Below are 24173 nucleotides of genomic sequence, written 5' to 3' on the forward strand. Positions count from 1 at the left end.
GTTTTAAGTTATTATAAGATTTTGGAAGCTATCTTCAAGTTTGCTTATTATAAAACATAATAACTGTTGAAATAAAGTTTGTCAGAATAATAATTAACTTGGCTAGCTACAAATGTAGATGAAATGCTAAGTTTACTCTATCAAAAATTTGTAAAAGTTTAGGAAGAACATATTCAAGTAGAATAAAAATATATGCTTGTGTTATACTTAATGCTGATAACTCAAAAGACAGCTGTTTTTATTAAACCAGCAATATTTAACTAGTCTTATTTGCCAAAGATTTGTTTAAATGTTAACAGATTCTTAAAACATTTGGGTTAGTTTCTGTAAAAATACCTTTGAAAGTATAAGAAGTTTAATTTCCAAAAATCCTAGGAATATTTAATTTATATGAGGTCCCATTTATCTTCAAGTATATCAGAATAGGACTCATTTAAGGGATTTTGTAATCTAAAATTATAATTGGTAATACTGTCTGGAGGTAGGGAAATATTTTATATACATAATATATGTACACATAACATGAAGACATATAGACACAGGTAGAGAGCTTATAACTTCAGTTTGAAATTTACAACTCACTGGTGATATAAAAGAGCTAGTTCTTGTCCTTTCTTTACCTTTACATTTTTTAAAAGCATAATTGTGTTTCCTGCTAAGTCAATATGAGGGCTGAAGTGCCCTCAACAATATTTGTGGAGGAGACCTTTAAGATTTTTTTTGCTCTGATGTGTAGTCTTATGAAGGTTGTGGACTAAATGTTGGGTGAGGGAACGAAGAGAGACCAAGGGCTGTCTGGGTGTTTCTAAAGCTCATCTGAATGGTTAACAGATTCAGCCTGTTTCCAATTAGGTTTTTTAACTTCAGGTCCTTGATCCCCTCATGAGTTCCTAGTGGGGAAAAGGGAACCTTAAAGCTCGAATGACTACAAGGAGATAAGGGGTTGGAATGGGAAGAGGAAGGTCTGACAGGTGGATAGAGGGATGGTGGAGACTGGAGTATTAAAGGAGGATAGATTAAGAGAGCTAAAGGCAAGGCAGAGGGTGGTAAAAAGGAGGAAAGAAGAGCAGAGGGTGATGGGAAAGGAGAGATTTTAGGTGAGCCAGTTCGGGGAGCTCCTAAATTTCCCCAAGGAGGATATTGATGTTCTAAATTATCTTCAGGAAAATTTTGCTATTTTTGAAGTTTTTGAACTTGAAGTAGTTTTGTATGGTGAAGTGTGCAGTCAGTGGAAGAAGAGGGAAGGTTCCCTGTAGAGGGCCCCCGGGAAAGGCACATGGGCATTTTTCCTTAATAATTGTCAGCTGAACCCAAGGCGACAGGCAGAGCCCTGTCTTGGATACACATCTTACCAAAAAGGCAGAAGTGTTCTCAGCATTGACTTTCATCTTTGCTCAGGTGTCCGGGGAGTGGGTTTTGATACGTAAATCCAGTCTAGCACCAGGAATGAATAGGACTCATGCCCACCCACCTCCTTTATCTTGAGTTCTGGTGAAACCTCCTGGTATTTGGGGTATAAAATAAACACGCTGCTTCGGTGCTGGGTCCCTGTCTCTCCCTCAGAAGAGGATGGCGGGTCCCACCCGGTCCCAGCCTTTTCCTTCCATCTTTGTGTCTTGTCTCTTTATTTCATTTCTCAATCCCCAGCCCCCCTACTCAAAGAACCGGATCACTCTCTTTCCCTGCTGGATGCGGAAAAGAGAGACCCTGCTATAGATCCCAATAGGATGAGAGTTACCTATGGGATTAGAAATTTAAATCAGACATAGGGATTTACTAGGTGTACGGGTTGTAATGTGGATTTTGTAATCAAAGAAAACACGATAATTTCAAGAGAAACATCAAAAGGGCTTTATTCAAAGTAATGTCCATCGCTAGCTACACATTTCCCCATCATTCAGGTAATTTGTGGATACCATTCCAATAGAACTTTTCTTGTTTTGAGGCAAACCATTCAGAGACCCAATTTTCCATTTCTTCGTACATTTTGAAGTGCTGCTCAGAAAGTGCGTGCGCCATGGATCAGAACAAGTGGTAATCTGAAGGAGCAAGGCTGGTGAATATGGTGGGTGGGTTAATACTTCCCAGGCAAGATCTTCTAACGTGTCTTTAACTGGTTTTGAAGTATGTGATGGTGCGTCATCATGAAACAAAATTACTTTTCTGTGTCTTCTAGAACATTCTGATCGTTTCATGATCAAAGCGTGGTTCAAATTGATTATTTGTTGTCAGTAGCAATCAGTATTAACGGTTTCACCTGGTTTTAGAAGCTCATAATACACCACACCTTCCTGATTCCACCAAACGCGATTTGGCCTTGCAGTCGATGTTGATGGTTGACCTGGATCAACCCATGATATTGTACATTTGGGATTTTCAAAATAAATCCACTTTTCATTGCAAGTCACACAGTTCAATGCAAAAAAGACTTTCGTGCTGTTGAAGCAACATTTTACTAATGACTTTTCGGTTTTCCATTTGTCTTTCGTTCAGTTGATGTGGCACCCATTTTCCTTCCTTTAACATCTTTCCCATTGTAAATGATTGGAAATTGTTTGCTGAGCAATGTTTAATTTTTCTGCAAGTTGTTTTGGAATTTGAAACGCATCTTCATACAATAATGCTTGTAATTGTTGGTCTTCAAACTTTTTCAGTTGACCTGGACGTTCTTTGTCTTTCACATCAAAATCATCACTTTCAAAGTGTTTAAAACAGTGTTCACAAGTATCTTGAGATGGAGCATGTTCACCATAAGCTTCCCGAAGTATTCAGCAGCACTTTTCTTCAGAATAAAATAATGAATTAAAACTTCCCGCAAATGCTCTTTTTTTGGCACGAACTTTGACATTTTTAAGCGTAAAAATATCTATGATGTTAACACCTTCAGCAAATTTGACATACGTAGTTTTGAAGCTTGTTGTCAATACAACAAAATAGCATACATATCAAATCACATATATATCAACATATGTGTAACTCCATCTGTTGAAAAAATCGCCTTATTAACCGCTACACCTAGTAAAGAGACTTGGAAAGAATATTCTCCTGTGAGGACTCCAGGGAAAATAGAAGAGGCCTCGTAGTAGAGCTGGGAATATTCTGACTCGAGTCAGGGTGTGATTCTCTACATAAAAGAGCCAAAGAAAAATTTTCTTTACTTGAAAATATTAAAGTAATTCTTTACTATGTTGCTATAGACAAGATGGAGCGCTGTTTTTAAGAGTTGAACTCAGAGAAAGATCCCTCCTCTGAACAGGAGAGGAGTTTAAATGACTCACAAAGTGACAGTACTGAGATGAGGATGGCAAGGGTTCATAGGTGACATCCAATCCTCATCCAAGTCACATCACCATACAGATACCAATTTTAAAAAAATCCTTATTTAGGGAGAGACTTTATTTTAAAATACTATTTCAATAGGGAGAATGCTCTGACCATGAGATATGCAGGTATTTTGAAATCAAAGACAAAAAGGCTTTTTTTCTCTTATAGAAGTGAATAGTGCCAGCAGGATCTTTGTGGGAGAGTGGGATAAGCAAGTGAGGGTTAGCAGATGGCCTGACAGGGCCAGTTTAACAGGAGATATATCTTTTTCTGTGGTCAGCTGATGCTCAGAATGAATCCTTAAAAGAGGACTAAGAGTTCATTGGTTGAGCCTTGTCCCATGCACTGAAAGGTGGCCGGTTGATTCCCAATCTGGGCACGTACCAGGTTGCGGGTTCGATCTCTGGTTGTAGTGCGTGTGGGAAGCAGCTGATCTCTAAAATCAATAAAAACATTAATTATTTTTTAAGTATTAAAGAGCTCTTTATTGGCTTGTTTAGAGCTAGATAAAATTTAGGGATCTGTGAGGAAGAGAGAAGCCTGACTAACTTTGGTCAAGCCAATTCAATGGGGCATTTGTGAGCATTTGGCCAGTACTCAATATAAATTTTTTTGGATAATGTGTCTTGACGGGGAATCAAACCCATCACCTTTTGGTGTACAGGATGACACTCCAACCAACTGAGCCACAGCAGCCAGGGCGATACTGGCATTTTCTAAGAGAGTATTTTCAATTTCAACTAGGATCTCTGCCCCTTGGGAACAGGAGCCGTATCTTATAACTAATTTTATCCCCAATTCTTAACACAGTTGCCTGCACAATAGTAACACGGTAAACATATTAACTAATATTTAAAAGAAAATTTTCCACAATTTGATCTAAAAATCAAACCTGCAACCCAGGTACATGCCGTTGACCAGGAGTTGAACCTGCGATCCTTCGGTGCTCAGGCCAGTGCTCTAACCCCTAATGCATGCTGGCCAAGGTGAGACTTTTTATTTTAGGCAAAGGAAATCAGAAAGCTTTTTGAGTTGGATAAAGTTGAAGTATTAGAAGTAGAAAAGAGAAGGAAAAGTGTTGAGGACGTAAGACATTTTACCTTGCTTCCTGCTTCACTAAGATTATGTTATGAGATCTGAAAATGAATGATTCAAAGCATGAAAGTTGTCTTAGGAATGCAGAAAACGTTTAGAAAGGCGACTAGTGAAAGTTTGGTAGGAAGTTACTAAAGGAAAATAGGATTCTTACATACCCATGTAGGTCCCACTAAAGAAATGATGGTGGCTATTTGGGTTATATGGGTTTTAGGAAGTCAGAAGGTAACTTCTTTGGAATGAAAGATATTGAGGGCATATATGCTATAACTATGAGCAAGTATGTGTGGATCCAATGTATTTCTTTAGTAGATTGAAAGTATTGCAGATCAAATTATACCTTTTAGATATCGCATTAATATATTGCTAAATAGATATTGGTGACAGTATAGTAGAAAGTATTTAAATATCAGAAGGGTAGTTAGGATGAATTCTGTGATTTCCTTTCAATACGTGTAGGTTTACATACAGTTCTTTAAAAATCCTTAATTATAAATAATCAGTACTGCTAACTTACACACACATATACATGCACACACACACACACTTTTTTTTTCTTGTACTATGAAGGAAGGCTTAAATGACCAGAAAGTTCCTTTGGATTTTGTAGTTCAGTAGAAATGTTAATGTTTAACTTGACAGTCATAAGACATTTAGCTATCACCTAATGCCATATGCAGATTTGGCACACAGTTTTCCAAGCATAGTGCCATAGAGAAAGGTGCCCAATAAATATTACATTATGTAGCATTTAGCATTCTACCCTTAACTAATAGGGATCTATTTTCTGATTTTTATAATTGGCCCATATTATAAGGGGTTATCCTATATAATAAAAGGCTATGCAAATAGACTGAAAGGTGGAACACCGAACAACCAAACAACCAGTCACTATGATGTGCATTGACCACCAGGGGGCGTGTGCAGAACATGGCAGTTTTTGGCCACGGCAAGATGGTGGGGTAGGTGAGCAGGGGTGCCAGACCAAGGTGAGGTGCTGGTCGCTGTCATTGGGGTGAGCCTCTGGTGGTTACTGAAAATTCTTTGCTCCCATGCGCTGCGGTCCTGCCTGGCACTTGCACCTGCTGCCAGTGCTGGCCCCGCTCACACCCGCAACTGGCGCCAGAGCTGCTGCTCGCACCTGCTGCCAGTGCCCAGCGTCTGTCCCAATCACTCGGCACCATCAGTGGGTGTGAGCAGCAGCTGCCGGCTCTGATAGCCCCTGAGGGCTTCTCCACCTCTCCCTGCTCCTGAGGGGTGATTAGGGCAGCAGCCCCCGCTCACACCTGCTGCTGGTGCCAACCCCAGTCACTTCGTGCCATCAGCAGGTGTGAGCAGGGCCTGCGCCATCAGCGTGTGGGAGCATCAGCAGTGGGAGCAGGGCTGCCGGCAGAGAGGGGACCGGGAACTGCCGTGGGAGGAGTCAGGTGGGGGCGTGGAGGATGGGCCGAGACCCACCCCTCTGCCTACCACAGCCTCGCAGCCCACAGTTCCTTTCAAGGTGCACAAATTTGTGCACTGGGCCCCTAGTTTTAAGATAATGCAAAGTTGTCTTAGGAATGCAGAAAACGTTTAGAAAGGCGACTAGTGAAAGTTTGGTAGGAAGTTACTAAAGTAAAATAGGATTCTCACATACCCATGTAGGGACTGATAAATCAGTGTGATGTTTGAAAGCCTGAAATGAGGTAAAAGTGAATCTGTGAGGTCCCTGGCCGGTGTGGCTCCGTTGAGCATTGCCCCATGCACTGAAAGGTTGTAGGTTCGATTCCCAGTGGGGATACATGCCTGGGTGGCTGACTCAATCCCCAAAAGTGGGCATGCAGAAGGCAGCCAATTAATGTTTCTCAAATCAATAAAACCATTTAAAAAATACTGAATATGTGAGGGTAATTTACTAATTTGCTAATAGCAGCAGTAAATACACTGATAAGGAAAGGACTCTTAGTCACTTTTTGAAAAAGCTCTCTGCCCATTTGTTTTCGACTAAGAACGTTGGATTTAAGCTTAGAAGAGAAGTTCAGGTTTGTTGTACTTACAGGTGAAATTAGTGGTCATCATAACTCCATTTGGCAGACATAGTCCATAAATTGGCTTACTTAGCACTTTTTTGAGCATTTTAATTTTTTGAAATTAATTTCTTAAAAGAGGAAGTGTTTGCTTTTAAATGGTATGTGGTCTTGGCTTTGGGTGACGTATTTTAAACCTTTCGTAAGTAATTGTGAGAGAAGATCATGTGGATTAGTGCATCATAACTGGTCTTATTTTTGCTGCCTCACTTGTGTTCTTGACCTCAGCCTGTTCTGTACAACCACTTGTTTATTTAAATTTTAATGAATTAAGATTAAATAAAATTAATTTCTTTGTCACACTAGCCACATTTTAAGTGCTCCATAGTCACATGTGGCTGGTGGCTACTGCATTGCATAGTGGAGAGAACACTTCCGTCATCACAGAAAGTCTGTTGGGTAGTGGTGCTCTAGATTGTTACTGTTGATACCAGGAAAGTAAATGTCTGAAGCTTGGAACAGATCCTTTAAAAAAAACCCAAATATAACATCTGTACTACTTCAGCCCTAATAGTAGCTTCAGCTTTCTCAAAGTACTATTTAGGATAGACTTTATGTTTAGTTTTGATATTAGGTCATTCTAATATTAATATAAGAGAATAAAATAATTGTATTAAGAACTCTCTCTGCCCGACTATTTATATAACAGTTTTATTATAGCATAATTGCTCTGCAATAAATTGCACATATGTAAAGTATAAAATTAAATAAGTTTTGACATGTATACATCTCTGGAACCATCATCATAGGCAATATAACGTAGCCGTCACCCACAAAAGTTTTCTCATGCCCCTTTATAGTCTCTGCTTCCCATTCTTTTTTACTTTCTCCTCCCACCTCCAGACAACTACTGATCTGCTTTCTGTTAAAACAATTTGAATTTTCTAACATTTTATATAAATGGAGTTATGCAATATATACTCTTTTTTGTCTGACTTCTTTCACCATACATTATTTTGAGATTCACCCATATTAGTTGTACAAATAGTTCATTACTTTTTATTGTATGAATATATCACAATTTATTAATCCATTAGTTTGTTGATATTTCGGTTGATTCCAGTTTGGGTTATTACAAATAAACTGCTATGAACATTTATGTACAGGTCTTGGTATTGACATATGCTTTTATTTCTATTGAGTAAATACCAAAGTGTGATATGGCTGGATCACACTGTAGGTTGTATGTTTAATCTTTTTTAAAAAATTAAATATTTTTATTGATTTCTGAGAAGAAGGGAGAGGGAGAGAGAGATAGAAATATCAATAGTGAGAGAGAATCATTGATTAGCTGCCTCTTGCATGCCCACACTGGGGATCGAGCCCACTACCTGGGCATGTTCCCTGACTGGGAATAGAACCATGACTTCCTTATTTATAGGCCGACGCTCAACCACTGAGCCATGCCAGCTGGGCGAACCAGCAACCTTTTGATGCACGGGATGACGCCCAACCAACTGAGCCACACTGGTCATGGCTTTATCTTTAATCTTTTAAGAAACTGCCAAACTGTTTTCCAAGATAGCTGTACATTTTGCACCCCCCCCCCCTTCAGCCCCCCCAGTAGAGTATGAACATTCTGCTGACTCCATATCTTTGCCAGTTCTTGGTAGGGTCAAACTGTTTAATTTTATCTCACAGACTATTTTAATAAGAAAAGATTGTCCTGGTAGAATTGATTTCCTCTCTTATAACTTTTTATATCTAAAATGCTATAAAGTGCCTGCTGGTGTGGCTCAGTGGTTGAGCGTTGACCTTTGAACCAGGAGGTCATAGTTTGATTCCCTGTCAGGGCACATGCCCAGGTTGCGGGCTTGATCCCCAATGTGGGGCGTGTAGGAAGTAGCTGATCAATGATTCTCTTATCATTGATGTTTCTATCTCTCTCTCTCTCCCCCTTTCTCTCGGAAATCAATATACATATATTTAAAAAATATAAGATGCTGTGAAAATATTTTAAGATTGCTTCTATTTATTTACTATTTTTTTGATAGTATTTATTCACTGATGCTGATTTGAAATTCAGTTTGTAAGAACAAATACATTTCCTTCCATTTACTTACATCTTTTTTTTTTGTCCTAGCGGCCCCTTTGTTACTTTATGCAAACAGACGGGACTTACGATTGGTTGATGCTACAAATGGCAAAGAGAATGCTACAATTGTAGTTGGAGGCTTGGAAGATGCAGCTGCGGTGGACTTTGTGTTTGGTCATGGCTTGATATACTGGAGTGATGTCAGCGAAGAAGCCATTAAACGAACAGAGTTTAACAAAACTGAGAGTGTACAGAATGTTGTTGTTTCTGGATTATTATCTCCTGATGGGCTGGCATGCGATTGGCTTGGAGAAAAATTATACTGGACAGATTCTGAAACTAATCGGATTGAAGTTTCTAATCTAGATGGATCTTTACGGAAAGTTTTATTTTGGCAAGAGTTGGATCAGCCTAGAGCTATTGCCTTAGATCCTTCAAGCGGGTAAGTTTTGTGTAATGTACAAAGGATATTGCATCTCCTCCTGATTTCTCTCCACTAGCATAGACCCCTCTCTCCCCCAAGAGAAAATAGAGCAAAACCAAATGTTAAATTTTTTGGGCTTCTTTGTCAAGTACACTTGAATGTGGGAATTTATGTTGGGTTTTTATAGTAAGGTGTTTCTGTAAGTTTTGTGTTTCTCATATTGCAAATTTATAGTTCTTGGTTTTTCTTCTCCATTTATTTTTTTTGTAATTATGAGAGGATAATTAGAAGGCAGAGAAGAAGGAATGAAGACTTAACAAAAGTGATAGCTCAAGATGATAGAAACATCTGCATCTTGTAATTTTTTATATACATAGTTATTTTGTAATACTACTATCTTTTATATAAAACTCTAAAGTATTATTTAATGTCAGTATTGAATGAAAAATAAAAATTAAGTTGTTAAATAATTCATTTCCAGTTAGCTAAACATATATTTGCTATAAAGCTTTATTTTAAAATGAAAAGGGAAACTTAAAGCTGTGGGGGGAATGTAAACTGTGTCCCCACATGCTCCTTTGTTACTGTGCTTCAGTCCTGCCATATACCATTCCTTGATATTTCTCTGTTGAATACATTGTCATACCAGGGTCTGTCATGGCTAAGTATATATAACTATCTCAACATGAACCTGAAGTGAGTTACTAATAATTGATTAAAATTTAAAGATAACCTGTAAATAACTATTTTAATATTTTGATTTCTTTTATTTTCGAGTATGTTAAAATGTTTTAAAACTCATTTATAAAAAGGAGGATATTAATATTATGTAATAAAACGAAACTTAGGGAAGAAAGAAAGATTTATATGTGCTCCTTTGTCTTGATATCAGGTCTTATTTGGTGACAAAGGTTAAAGAAGGTGCCTTGGAACATCAGCTACCTTCATGTTGTAGGAAAATGAAAAGATTTGTTTGACTATAAAAGAAAACATGGGCAATAGTGTAGTGACATTTTAGGATAAAGGATTCTGGAAAACACAAATATATTTATATATGCTTTATATATACTTTATATAACAAAAATAATATATTTTTTAAAGGGCTGTTAAATTACATGCTAAAGTCAGATGGTTACTTAATAAGGCATCAGAAACTATTTTTGTGACTCTTGTGGTAGGAAAAGAGTTGAGTATCTATCTCATGGAGAAGGTTGCAGCTGTTGGATGTGCAGTGAATTGTACTGATTTGACAAATTTGGTTGTTGAGAATTTGCGAGATGTTTTTGAGAAATGGAATCTGTGTTTTGCCAACAAGGTTTGTCTCAGGTAGTGTTGAAATGTTTTTGAGGTTACTGCTTTGTAGAATACACGGGGTTTTTTTGGTGGTCATTGGGGGGTAATATTTTGATGAAAAGGTAAATATTTCGTTTTCTTTTTGACAAACCCAATCTTATAACTGTGAGAGTGATGTTGGAAATTCACCCAAATATCTATTAAATGTTTAGTATGTTTAGAGCGCTGCTTTTTTGTACTCTTGTTGGAGAGGGAGGGATAATACCTGTAAGGGTTTACTATCTATTTAAGGACAGAAAACTTGGGAGAGAAAGAACTTTCCCTTCTTCAAAATATGTTTGTCTGCATTATGTAGTATGTATATGTAGAAGGGAAGAGTTTTAAAGGAATTAGAGGAGCCACAGAACTCTTAAGGAAGATGGCTGGATAAAATATCTTGATTACCACAACTCTGGAGCAGCATTTGATAATTACTATATGTGATAATGATTATGTGATAGTACATATTCATGGTGCTGAATTTATAGACAACTTTTGACTATTCAGGTTCTAATAATTTAATTAGTTAATTATTATCATTTTATTCCCTAATGAGCTCTACTTCTGGATGGCAGGTCTTATAAATGTTTTAGCTGATGTCTCAGGAGGCAGCTGATCAATGATTCTCTCTCATTGATATTTCTATCTTTGTCTCTACCTCTCCATTCCTCTGTGAAATCAATAAAAAATACGTTAAAAATTATATTTCAAACTCATGCATTTTAAAATATATTTTCTCAAGCAGTTTTTCATGTTGATTTAGATTTGTGTTAAGGATTGTGGTTTTAATGGAAAAGTAATTTTAGATTGAGTACATCACTTATTAAACAGAAGAAATGATTTCCAGATTTATTTTTTTGGAAACATCAAGTTTTCTTTCCAGAGAAAGTACATGAAAACAGTGCTGAGGAAAAATGTAGGCTTTATTAGAGTTCCAGGATCTGGGTTATGAGGTTCAGAAGAGCTGACTGAGCTTTCTCACATCAGCTTATGTAAAAGGAAGGCTATTGAATGGCTAGTATTGTTTGAGCCCTGGGAACTAGTGCAGACATCTGTGTGCTTTCGGATGTATGGAGTTCTTTGTATAATCAGCCCATTTAGCCTAGACTGAAAGATGATTTTTATTTCTCTCCCTAAATTTGGGCTCTATTAGTCTGAGATTTTTTTCCCTCTTTTGACTGGCAGTGTACAATTCAGAATAAGGAACAGGAAAATGTGTATAGAAATTGGTACAGAAATGAACAACCATAGTTACAGAAAGCTGTATCCTTACTTTATTCCTGACATTATGGCTGCTCCTAATGATAGAGTTCCTTAATCTGTTCCACAATGACTGTGCTAATCTTTGTGATGTTGAGGAACTGCTGTTTCATGTACAAATAAAGCAGTTCCAAGGGTTTTTTGTTTTGTAAGGATCTGTTCATATTCCAGATCATTTTGGATATTTTTTAAAGAGTTAAATTTCAGTGATTCAGTCAGAAGTGAATTCCTACTGAACAGCTTTGACTAATATACAGTTGACCCTTGCACAATGCAGGGGATTAGGCCCAACTCCCACCCCCATGCAGTCAAATATGCACATATAACTTTGGACTCCCCAAAAACCTAACTACTGATAGGCCTTTGTTGGTGGGAAGCCTTACTGATAACATTAACAGTCAATTAACACATTTTATATTTCTGTATTACAATAAAGTAAGCCAGAGAAAAGAAAATGTTATTAATAAAATCATAAGGAAAATATATTTATAGTATTTATTGAGAAAAATCCTTATGTAAGTGGACCCATACAGTTCAGACTCATATTATTCAAGGGTCAACTGTATATTTTAAAAATACATTTTTAGCCCTAGCTAGTTTGGTTCAATGGATAGAGCGTCGGCCTGTGGACTGAAGGGTCCCAAGTTCGATTCCGGTCAAGGGCACATGCCTGGGTTGTGGGTTTGATCCCCAGTAGGGGGCGTGCAGGAGGCAACCAATCAATGATTCTCTCTCATCATTGATGTTTCTATCTCTCCCTCTCCCTTCCTCTCTGAAATCAGTAAAAATATATTAAAAAATACATTTTTATCGTTGCTAAGAATAATATTAAGAACACTAGAAGTTCTACTTTAAAAATCCTTGTAGACCTAACTTAAAGGAAAATTAATGGTTTATAATTTCCATCAATTGTATACATATAATTGTCATATCTTGATTATTTTCTACTCTAGTATATCCCAGATGACTAAAATAGTTCCTGCCACATAGTAGGTATTCAATAAATATTTTTTTGAGGGTATGGACTTTACGTTTTCTTTTATAATACTGTTAGTTTTAATTGTTAGGGGAGAAAGCATTTTCTAAGCAAATGTAAATGTTAGCACGAGTACTTATGATTTCTGAATCAGTATGGCTTTGATTACAGTCGTTTATTTAAAAACAATTAAAAGTTTTACTTTTTTCAACAGAAGTTATTAAGATCACATTTTGTAAAAATATACTCACTGACGCTTGTTTTATGTCACATACAGTTCTGTTTTCAAAGATGTGGTGGTAATTGGGGAACCCTATTTTCAAACCATAAAATCTAGAACTGGTTCGGAATATTACAGATCTTCTAGCTAAATGCCTTCACTTTTTGGCTGAAGAAACCAAGGCCTTTGGCCAAAATTAGATAAGAGAAAGCCAGATTCTTAGTTGAGATTTTCTGATTCCATGTGTGGTGCTTTCTTCTTCATGAAAAATATATCTTGCTGAAGCTATGTTTTTTTGTTGTCATTGTCTTTGCAAATGAATTATTTTAAAGATGCAACATTGTAGCTTATTTAAAGGAGGATTTTATAAATTCTGTGTTTTTAGATTTATTCACTGTACCAATTTCTTACTTTGCCATTACTTTTTGCACTTAATCCATCTGGGTTCAGCTTCCTTCTGCTTGAAGTATATTTTTTAATATTTCAGCAAATAATGGTAAACCCATGGTCTTCATCTGAAAATGTATATATTTTGCCTTCATTCTTGAAATGATAATTGATTATAGAATTATAAGTGACATGTTTCTAAGTTCTTTGAAGATATTATTACTTCAATTGTTTTAATAAGCCTACTATTTTCTAATTATTGTTGCTTTGTAAGGTGCCCCCCCCCTGCTTATTTAAAAGCAGCCCTTAACTTTTTATATTTTTCAGCTTTGCCTACCCTGTGTCTAGATGTGGCTATATTTTTTTTTATCTTGCGTATAACGCATGTTTCTAGAAGTCTAATAATTATTGTTACTTAATTCTAGAAAATTATCATCCATTATTTCTTACTTTTCCTTCATTTTTGGGGTCTCCTTTGGAATGCTTGTTTGATGTATGATGGATTGTCTGATTTTCTGCTCCATATCTCTTAATTTTGCTTTTATATTATCTATATATCTATCTGAATTACTTTCTGATTAATTTTTGTATCTGCCTTTCATATAACAAATTCTTTCTTAGCTGTGCCTAATAATGAATCCATTGAGTTTTTAATATCATTGACTGTATTTTGCTTTTCTAGAAGTTCTTTATGCTCCTCATTTAAAAGACTTATGAGAAAATGTCAACCTACATAAAAGTAGAGAATAGTGTATCAATAATTTTAAACTTACAAAAGAGTTTCAAAAATAATAGAGTTTATAACCTTCACCCAGTTTCCCATAATTATCATTTTATATAACCGTAGAACAGTTACCTAGACCAGGAAATTAATGCTGATGAGTACTCTTAATTAATTTGTCCCGTAGAACAGTTACCTAGACCAGGAAATTAATGCTGATGAGTACTCTTAATTAATTTGTAGACCATATTTGAATTTTTCAAGTTTCTCTCTTGTGTCCTTTTTCTGGTCCAGAATCCCATGTTGCATTTTGTTGTTATCTCCTTAGTCTTTTCTAACCTGGGATATTTTAGCAGTCTTTGTCTTCATAACCTTGACCTTTGGAAGATTACTGGCCAGTCATTTTGTAGAATTGGATTTGTCTGATGTTTTTGCATGATTAGATTAAGGTTATGCATTTTTACAAGAATAGCACAGAAAGGATGCTTTGCTCTTCTCAGGGCATATCTGCAGGTACATGATGTGGATACTGGTGATGTTACATTTGATCACTTATGGTGTTGTTTGCCAGGTTTGTTTTTTTTTTTAACTGCATTTACTATTTTTTCCCCTTGTAATAAGTATTCAAAGCTATGCAATTAATCTGTTTCTCATGCTTTATCCACTAGTATTAGCATTCTTTGATGTTTTTTTGCCTCCAATAATTGTTACTGTGGTGTTGGCCAAATGGTTATTTTTTTCTAGTTCCATTCTTTCCTCTTGTATGCATTATTAATTAGAATTCTGCCTAAAGGAAGAGCTGTCCTGTCTCCCACAGTTAATTATATTAGTATGTACTCATGGACATTTACTTTGTTCTATAGGTTATAATCTATTACTGTTACTTACATTAGTGTGGACTCATGGGCATTTATTTTATTCTATCTATAATAATAAAAGCCTAATATGCTAATTAGACCGGACAGCCGAACAACCTTCTGGACATCATTCTGGACGTCCTTCCTGACGAAGCCGTGGCGGCTGGGTGCTGAGGCAGAGGCAGAGGCAGTTAGGGGCGATCGGGCAGGCAGGCAGAGTGGTTAGGGGCGAACAGGCAGGCAAGTGAGTGGTTAGGGGTGATCAGGCAGGCAGGTGAGCGGTTAGGAGCAATGAGGCAGGCAGGCAGAGGCAGTTAGGAGCAATGAGGCAGGCAGGTGAGTGGTTAGGGGCAATTAGGCAGGCAGGCAGGCAGAGGCTGTTAGGGGCAATCAGGCAGGCAGGCAGAGTGGTTAGGGGTGATCAGGCAGGCAGGTGAGCAGTTTGGGGCGATCAGGGAGGCAGAGGCGGTTAGGGTCAATCAGGCAGGCAGGCGAGCGGTTAGGGGTGATCAGGCAGGCAGGCAGAGGGGTTAAGGGTGACCAGGCAGGCAGATGAGTGGTTAGGGGTGATCAGGCACACATGCAGGCAAGCGGTTAGGAGCCAGTGGTCCCAGATTGCAAGAGGTTTATCCAGGATAGGGCCTAAACCGGCAGTCGGACATCCCCTGAGGGGTCCTGGATTGCGAGAGGGTGCAGGCCGGCGCCCCCCCTCCCATGCACGAATTTCGTGCACCGGGCCTCTAGTAGGTTATAATCCATTACTGTTTCTTGCTCATATTGTCCCAGATATTGGCCATGAGGAGTGCCTTCAAATTTGTTCCTGTGTCCCTCATCATGTTTTAAGCACTTTTTTACTGTCTGGTAGCACAATATGGTCCAGACTTATCTTGTCCTTTTATTGCCTCACTCTTGGAATCAAATGGTATTTAGAAACTAAGATCTGGAAGCTAGGTGTGTTCATTGCTGAGTTTTCTTTGCTTTTAAGCCCTCTCAGTGGGTAGAGTTAGGAAGTGCACATGTATACACATATATGTATTTTGTTGATATCTACATATAAAAAAATGAGTTTAGCCGAAACCGGTTTGGCTTAGTGGATAGAGCGTCGGCCTGCGGACTGAAAGGTCCCAGGTTCGATTCCAGTCAAGGGCATGTACCTTGGTTGTGGGCACATCCCCAGTGGGAGGTGTGCAGGAGGCAGCTGATCGATGTTTCTCTCTCATCGATGTTTCTAACTCTCTATCTCTCTCCCTTCCTCTCTGTAAAAAATCAATAAAATATATATAAAAAAATAAAAAATAAAAAAATGAGTTTATGTTAATATCTCTAATTCCAATCCACGACCACCAATTTACATTATTATAGTCTTTTCTCTTTCTTTTTTTGTTACTCCATTCTATGATAGTGAGAAACTAGTTCTTATTACCACAATATAATTTCTTTTTTCAGTCCTCACCCGAGGATATGTTTATTGACTTGAGAGAGAGAGAGAGGGAGGGAGGCAGGCAGGAAGAGAAAGGGCATTGTGGTGGTGGTGGTGGAGGGGGGAGATGTGAGAGAGAAACATCAATCGGCTGCCTTCTGTACGTGCCCTGACTGGGGATTGAACCCATAATCTTTTGGTTTATGGGATGATACTCCAACTAACTGAGCCACCCAGCCAGGGCCACAGTATATTTCCTTATTTGCTCAATCCTGGGGATTTCAGAATTGCTAACATATTCTTGTGAGAAATAATTTTACTGTTTAGAATTCAATAGTATGAAAACACTGCCAATAGAGTCAAAGTACTGTCTTTCAAATTTATTTAGGTAATTTCTTTTCTTTCCCACTCATTGTAGTGTGGCTGTTATTCTTTTATAATGCATTTATTAATGTATTCCATTTTGAATACCCCTCTATATCTGGTTGATGTCTTCTTAAACTTTTGTTTTAAATATATTTTTATTGATTTCAGAGAGGAAGAGAGAGGGAAAAAGAAATAGAAACATCAATGATGAGAGAGAATCCTCGATCAGCTGCCTCCTGTAAGCCCCACACTAGGGATTGAGCCTGTAACCCAGGCATGTTCCCTGACTAGGAATTGAACTGTGACCTCCTGGTTCATAGACGACACTCAACCAATGAGCCATGCTGGCTAGGCTTGATTTTTTATTTTTTTTATTGCAGCAAGAAGAACGGAGGAGAGGAAGAGAGAGAAACATCGATGTGACGGGAGAGAAACATTGTTTGGTTGCCTCCCATATGCCCCCCAACTAGGGACTGACTGAACCCTCAACCTGGGCATGTGCCCTGATGGAATAGAACCGGCTGCCTTTTGGTGCACGGGATGATGCCACAATGGGCAAGCCTGTATTTCATCTTTTCTGTGTTTTAATCATGTTAAGTATTTACACTCTCTATCAGATTGTTCAGTTTTCTGAAGTTCTTAGAAATCCACCTCTGTTCTTTCTTATATTTGCTGATTCTTGCTTAACGCAAACTATTTCCTTAGGTGTTTTCTAGTTTTGGATTATGAGCTGATCTTCTAAGGGGCTGTCTGCAAGAATCCTGAGTGGCTTGATGGGGAGCATATTTCTCCAGAGAGATTTGGGTTTGCTTTTGCCATCCACCCTAGAGGTGTTTCCAGGGACCACATTATTATTATTATTATTATTATTATTATTACTAGAGGCCCATTGCACGAAGATTCGTGCAATAGGCCTTCCTTCCCCTGGCTACCGGCACCGGTTTTCCTCTGGCACCCGGGACCCAGGCTTCTCTGCTCCGGCCACAGCGAGGCTTGGCTTCTCCGCTCCAGCTGCAGCAGAGAAGCCAAGCCTCTTCAGTCTTCAGTCGTCTTCAGTCTTCGCTCTGCGCCTGTATATGCAAATTAACTGCTATCTTTGTTGGGTTAATTTGCATACTAATCCTGATTGGCTGGTGGGTGTAGAGGAGTGATCCCAATTTGCATGTTTTTCTTTTATTAGTGTAGGTTATTTTAATTCAAGTGTAATTTTTATATAGTAAAATGTACAGATCTTCAGTGTGCAGTTTTGACAAATGTGTACACCTTATCCTCTTCAAGCAGAGATTAATTTTTAAAAAATATATTTTATTGATTTTTTACAGAGAGGATGGGAGAGGGATAGAGAGTTAGAAACATTGATGAGAGAGAAACATCGATCAGCTGCCTCCTGCACACCCCCTACTTGGGATGTGCCCGCAACCAAGGTACATGCCCTTGACTGGAATAGAACCTGGGACCCTTCAGCCCGCAGGCCAACGCTCTATCCACTGAGCCAAACCAGTTAGGGCGAGCACAGATTAATTTCTGTATTTATTTTGGAGTTAGGAGTTCCTGTACTATGTGTGTGGGATAAATTTAAACTCTAAACTTACGTGGTTACAAAGTCTTTGGTGATTTTCGCCACCTTTCAGAACCTGGACCAAGGCAGAAAAGCTTCTTTGTCTTCTACTGCCAATGGCAGATTTTTAATTTTTTTTATTGTCTAAAGTTTTACATATGTCACCCTTTTCCCCAATTGACCCCCACCCCCACCCCCCAGCCATTCTCACCCCGGGCAAGCACCCACCACCACCCCAGTGTCTGTGTCCATTGGTTATGCTAATATGCATGCATACAAGTCCTTTGGTTACTCTCTAAGCTCCCCCCCCCCCCCCATTTGTCTCTGGATCTATTCTTTTTTTTTTTTAAATATATTTTATTGATTTTTCACAGAGAGGAAGGGAGAGAGATAGAGAGCTAGAAACATCGATGAGAGAGAAACATCGATCAGCTGCCTCCTGCACACCTCCTACTGGAGATGTGCCCGCCACCCAGGTACATGCCCTTGACCGGAATCGAACCTGGGACCTTTCAGTCCGCAGGCCGACGCTCTATCCACTGAGCCAAACCGGTTTCGGCTCTGGATCTATTCTTCATCAAATTATGTTGATCATGATATCCCACATATGAGTGAGATCATGTGATATTTATCTTTCTCCGACTGACTTATTTCGCTTAGCATAATGCTCTCCAGTTCCATCTATGCTGTTGCAAATGGTAAGATCTCCTTCATTTTTACCGCAGCTTAGTATTCCATTCTGTAGATGTACCACCGTTTTTTAATCCACTCATCTGCTGATGGGCACTTAGGTTGTTTCAAATCTTAGCTATGTAAATTGTGCTGCTATGAACACAGGGGTGCATATATCCTTTCTGATTGGTGTTTCTGGTTTCTTGGGATATAGTCCTAGAAGTGGGATTACTGGGTCAAATAGGAGTTCCATTTTTTGTTTTTTGAGGAAACTCCATACTGTCTTACATAGTGGCTGCACCAGTCTGCATTCCCACTAGCAGTGCAGGAGGGTTCCTTTTTCTCTACATCCTCGGCCAATGGCAGGTTTTTCTACTTTCTTGTTCTGTGAAGGTTTGTACTTTGTGCAAGAATCTACACTAATAAAAGAGAAACATGGTAATTAGCATACGACCGCTATCCTTTTCATTGGCTAATCAGTGAGTATATGCAAATTAACTGTCAGCCAAGATGGCGGCCGGCACCCAGGCAACTGGAAGCGAACATGAGGCTTGCTTGCTCCAGGGACTGCAGACTCCAACGTTCCCCGCCTGACTTGCCGGCCTCTGAGCTGGCAGTTTGAAACATTCTAACAAATATAGAAGCTAAACAAAACCCCAGAAAGCTTTCCGGGATCTCAGAGCTGGAGTTATACATTGTTTCGATTATAGAATGCAAACAAACCAGCGGAAGCCTCAGAGCTAGAGCCAGAGTTAAAGCTGGCCCAGAATAAAATAAAAAAAAGAGAAAAAAAAGGAGCGGTTGGGAGCTTCAGTCAACAACCACCAGCCTGAAAGCAGCCCTCAGCCCCTCACCCAGACTGGCCAGGCACCCCAGTGGGGACCCCCACCCTGATCCAGGACACCCTTCAGGGCAAACCAGCCGGCCCCCAGGCCTCTATCCTATATAGTAAAAGGGTAATATGCCTCCTAGCACCGGGATCAGTGGAGCCACGAGGCCTCCTGGCACTGGATCAGCGTGACGGGGGCAGCGCCCAAACCCCCTGATCGCCCTGCGGCTCTGGGTGTGACAGGGTGTGGTGTCCCAACCCCCTGATCGGCCCTGCTCTGTGTGTGACAGGGTAGAGCCATAACCTCCCCATCGGCCCTGCCCTGAGTGTGACAGTGGCGGCGCCCCAACCCCTGTTAGGCCCTGCTCTGTGGGTGATAGAGGGCGGCGCCCCAACCCCCTGATGGGCCCTGCTCTGTGTGTGACAGGGGGCGGTGCCCTAACTCCCCTATCAGCCCTACTCTGTGCGTGACAAGGGGGAGCTCCCCAACCCCCTGATTGGCCCTGCTCTGTGCATGACAGGGGGGAGCTCCTCAACCCCCTGATGGGCCCTGCTCTGTGCGTGACGGGGCAGGGCCCCAACTCCCTGATTGGCCCTGCTCTGTGCGTGACAGGGGGTGGTGCCGCAACTTCCCCATCGACCCTGCCTTGAGTGTGACGGGGCTGTGCCCCAACCCCCCAATTGGCCCCACCCTGAGCGTGACTGAGGGTGGCATCACAACCTCCCAATCCGCCCTGCTCTGTGCATGACAGGGGGCGGCGCCCCAACTCCCCAATCAGCCCTGCTCTGAGCCCGACCAGGGGCTGCACCTAGGGATTGGGCTTGCCCTCTACCACCCAGGAGCAGGCCTAAGCCAGCAGGTCGTTATCTCCTGAGTGGTCCCAGACTGCGAGAGGGCACAGGCCGGGCTGAGGCCCCCCCCCCCCCCCCCCCCCCCGAGTGCACAAATTTTTGTGCACCGGGCCTCTAGTGTTATTTATAATGCTTGTTACTTATAGTGCTTGTTGTGTCAAGGCCTTATCTTCTTCTGTGCTTTGCCACTGAAATAGAAGTCCCTCAATTTCTGAGATAGGAAAAGCCTACAGGGTTACTGTAGCATAAGCATGTGCTGCTTTTTACTTCTTGAGAATTCCTCCACTTTCTTGATACCTTAGTTCTACATTTAAAGGAGTATTTATTTTTTGTGTATATGTATGTCTTAGTTCATTTGGGCTGCTATAACAAAATACCACAACCTGAGTAGCTTATAATAAGAGAAACTTATTGCTCACAGTTCTGTAGCTAGGAAGTCTAAAAATCAGGTACCAGCATGGTCCCCTTCTGGGGAGGGATCTCACTGGTTCATAGCTGGTGTCTTCTTGCTGTGTTCTCACCTGATGAAAGGGCCTACAGGTCTCTCTGGAGCCTCTTTTTAAAAGCACTGATCCCATTCACGAGGCCCCTGCTCTCAGCTGAATACCTCCCAAAGGCCCCACAACCGAATACTATCATTTTTAAGGCTTAGGATTTCAATATGAATTTGAGGAGACACATTCAGGTCATAACAATATATAAATAAAAAAGACTGACCAGTGGTTCTAGGTGTTTTGTAAAAGGAGGTTTTTCTGGTTATCTTGTTACCAAATTACCAGAAATACAAAATGTAACTTTTATGTTTTTAAAAATTACCTTTTCTTATTGGGGACATATGTGCATGATAGTTGGATATTATTCATATGTATGAATTTGTATATTAATGATTTCTTAAAAGGATTATTTAAATAGCTTCAAGGACTATGAAGTGATTTATGATCTAGTATAGTTCACTTAGCTTTTATGCCTCGATTCTAAATGGCTTAATTAGCCACCTATGTGTCTAATTACATCTTGTAAAGGGTGAAAATTTATCCCTTCAGTTTAGATTTATTGAAAATGAATATTTCTGAATATTTTTGTTAGGGAAATTGGATTCAGATTGAGTGTACATATTAGATTAGGGGTTTGTGAGTATTTTGCAAAGTTTATTATTTTATTCTTACCTAATTATAGAAATGCTTTGGATTGTAATAAATTTGCATAAAATGGCTATTATCTAATCGTAAACTGAAATGTTTTTATTTTTCTGGCATAAGAAATTTTGACATCTTGAAAACTTAATGTTTCCTTTACTTACTTTAATTCCTAGTTAAAATGAAGCCTATCTTCTACTCTTCACTTTATTTAAAAATTATTTTCCAGAAAGCATTGCAAATGGATATCAGACCAGATACATCAATAAAATTATATGTATGAAAATTAGTGAACAGCATATAACAATCTGGTACTGGTTTTCATGATTTTAGATGAAGAGCAGATGTGCATATTATTTCAAAGTGGAGCTGTAGCCACACATATTTAATTTTTCAGTATCAAGTAAATATGTTTATCTTTTCTTAATGCAAAGTCAAAATAGAACCCATTAAAGCCAAATAGACTACATAATTGGAAAGTTAGTAGTAATTATTCCTGAAGAGAGATTTTTTTCTATATGAGTCTATAGCCTGGCTGTTGAGAAGCCATGGAAGTTATTTATCAGATACTTGCTTTTCCTAAAGAATACTAGAATTGGCTTTTAAATAGGATGCTGTTAAAAAAAAAAAAGGACAACCTTTGCAGAATATATTACACAGATAGTTGTAATATAGTAACTTTATTAAGTACTTTTAGGTAACCAAAATTTCTAAGTTAGGCCAACTGCCCAAACAAAAACAAAACAACTAAGCCAAACCAAACCTACTCCTTAATATGTGTACTCCAGTTATTATTATTACTAGGGACCCGGTGTATGAAGATTCGTGAGCTGGGGGAGGGGAGGTGGGGGGGGGGGTCCCTCAGCCCGACCTGCATCCTCTCCAATCTGGGAGCCCTCAGGGGATCCTTCTCCAATCCGGGAGTTTCTGTCTGTCTTTGCAATCATATGAGCGAATTGTCTGAGACCCCCAATCCAGTTTGGTTTGTTGCTCACAGAATAATAGAGGCATTTTTTTCTTTGCTCCATTGGTGGAGATTTCCTGGAAGTTTTAGGATATCTTTCCTTTAATTTTTCCTAGACACTCTGATTTTACTTATGTCTCTCACCTTTGCTTTCCCTCCATACCCAACCACAACAGTAACTTGCTCCAGGCTCACTTTGCTCTAGTGTAGTGGTTCTCAACCCTTTCGAACGACCCTTTCACAGGGGTCGCCTAAGACCATTAGAAAACACATATATAATTACATATTGTTTTTGTGATTAATCACTATGCTTTAATTATGTTCAGTTTGTAACAATGAAAATACATCCTGCATATCAGATATTTACATTACGATTCATAATAGTAGCAAAATTATTGTTATGAAGTAGCAACAAAAATAATTTTATGGTTGGAGGTCACCACAACATGAGGAACTGTATTAAAGGGTCGCACATTAGGAAGGTTGAGAACCTAGTGTCTGGGAGATTCGTCTGCTACCAGAACTACGATTCCCAGCATTCCTGGTGCTCCCCGCGCTCTGGGCTTCCGCTTCTGGTCCTGGGGCTGTCACCAAAACTACTATTCCCAGAATTCCTGGTGCTCCCCACGGTCTGGGTTTTCCCCGACCAAGGGAGCCACGTCCCCCCAAGCCTCTGGCTCTCCTGCTCTGCTCTCCGTCCAGTGACTGAGGGAGTCACGTCCCCCCAAGGGAGCGACCAAGGGAGCGACCGAGGGAGCCACGTCCCCCAAGCTGCCGGCTCTCTCACTTTGCTCTGTGTGTGCATCTTTGTTGGGTTAATTTGCATACTCACTCATTGGCTGGTGGGCATGGCTGGTGGGAGTGGCTTGAGCATAGCGGAGGGATGGTTAATTGGCATGTTTCTCTTTCACTATATAGGATTATTTTGAAAGAGTCCAAAATAAAAGTGTAGTCAAAGAGTTTATATAACTTAGTCTAATTTTTAGGTATCTAGGTTACAGGGGAGGTTTTCAAGCCTCTTAAAAATAGAAAATGTTTGTCATATTCTAGCAGAGAATTCAGAGAATGTTTTTTTTCTCAGGAATTTTCTTTTTTCCTGCATCCTGAAGTCTCTGTTCTGCTAGTAGCAGTCTAATGTCTTCTGTTAGTTGATCTTTTTTAAAAAAAGTTTATATCTTTCTGTTATTGGCTAATGCCCACACCTCCTTTAAAGATTAACTTTCTTAAAAGTAGCAGCCCCTAAATATTGCACCTTATTAAATAAATCTGACACCTTTATGTTATTCAAACTCTTTTTTTATTAGGTGCCCTTTACTGTATCAACTTGATTTCTTCAGATTTTCTTACAGAGTTTACCAGTTATAGTCAGAGTCTCTATATTTGATATATACAACAGTTGAGAGCTGTTAAATGAAAATGAAATATATCTTTATAAACACTGCCTTTATAATTATTCAAAGTGTGTGTATACATTTTTAGGGGACACTCTGTATTTTAGTGATGGAAATAGCCTTTCCTCGCTTCTCCAATGTAGATATAACTCTTTTTTTCTTATATTTTATTGATTTTTTACAGAGAGGAAGGGAGAGGGATAGAGAGTTAGAAACATCGATGAGAGAGAAACATCGATAAGCTGCCTCCTGCACACCCCCTACTGGGGATGTGTCCGCAACCAAGGT

General features: G+C 39.4%; 1 protein-coding gene across 3 annotated transcripts in view; it reads left to right on the top strand.

Moving 5' to 3' along the window:
- LRP6 (LDL receptor related protein 6) overlaps window positions 1–24173 on the top strand; it is a 138068-nt gene that overhangs the window by 13365 nt on the left and 100530 nt on the right. For all 3 annotated transcript variants that reach the window (XM_070410674.1, XM_070410675.1, XM_070410676.1), the window contains exon 2: window positions 8569–8962. In XM_070410674.1, coding sequence (XP_070266775.1) covers window positions 8569–8962 — 394 coding nt within the window. The remainder of the gene's footprint in view (window positions 1–8568; window positions 8963–24173) is intronic.

The sequence above is a fragment of the Myotis yumanensis genome, unplaced genomic scaffold, assembly GCF_028538775.1.
Source record: "Myotis yumanensis isolate MYYU_CA2020_CCGP unplaced genomic scaffold, mMyoYum1.0.hap1 SCAF_3, whole genome shotgun sequence".
Taxonomy (NCBI): Eukaryota; Metazoa; Chordata; class Mammalia; order Chiroptera; family Vespertilionidae; genus Myotis; species Myotis yumanensis.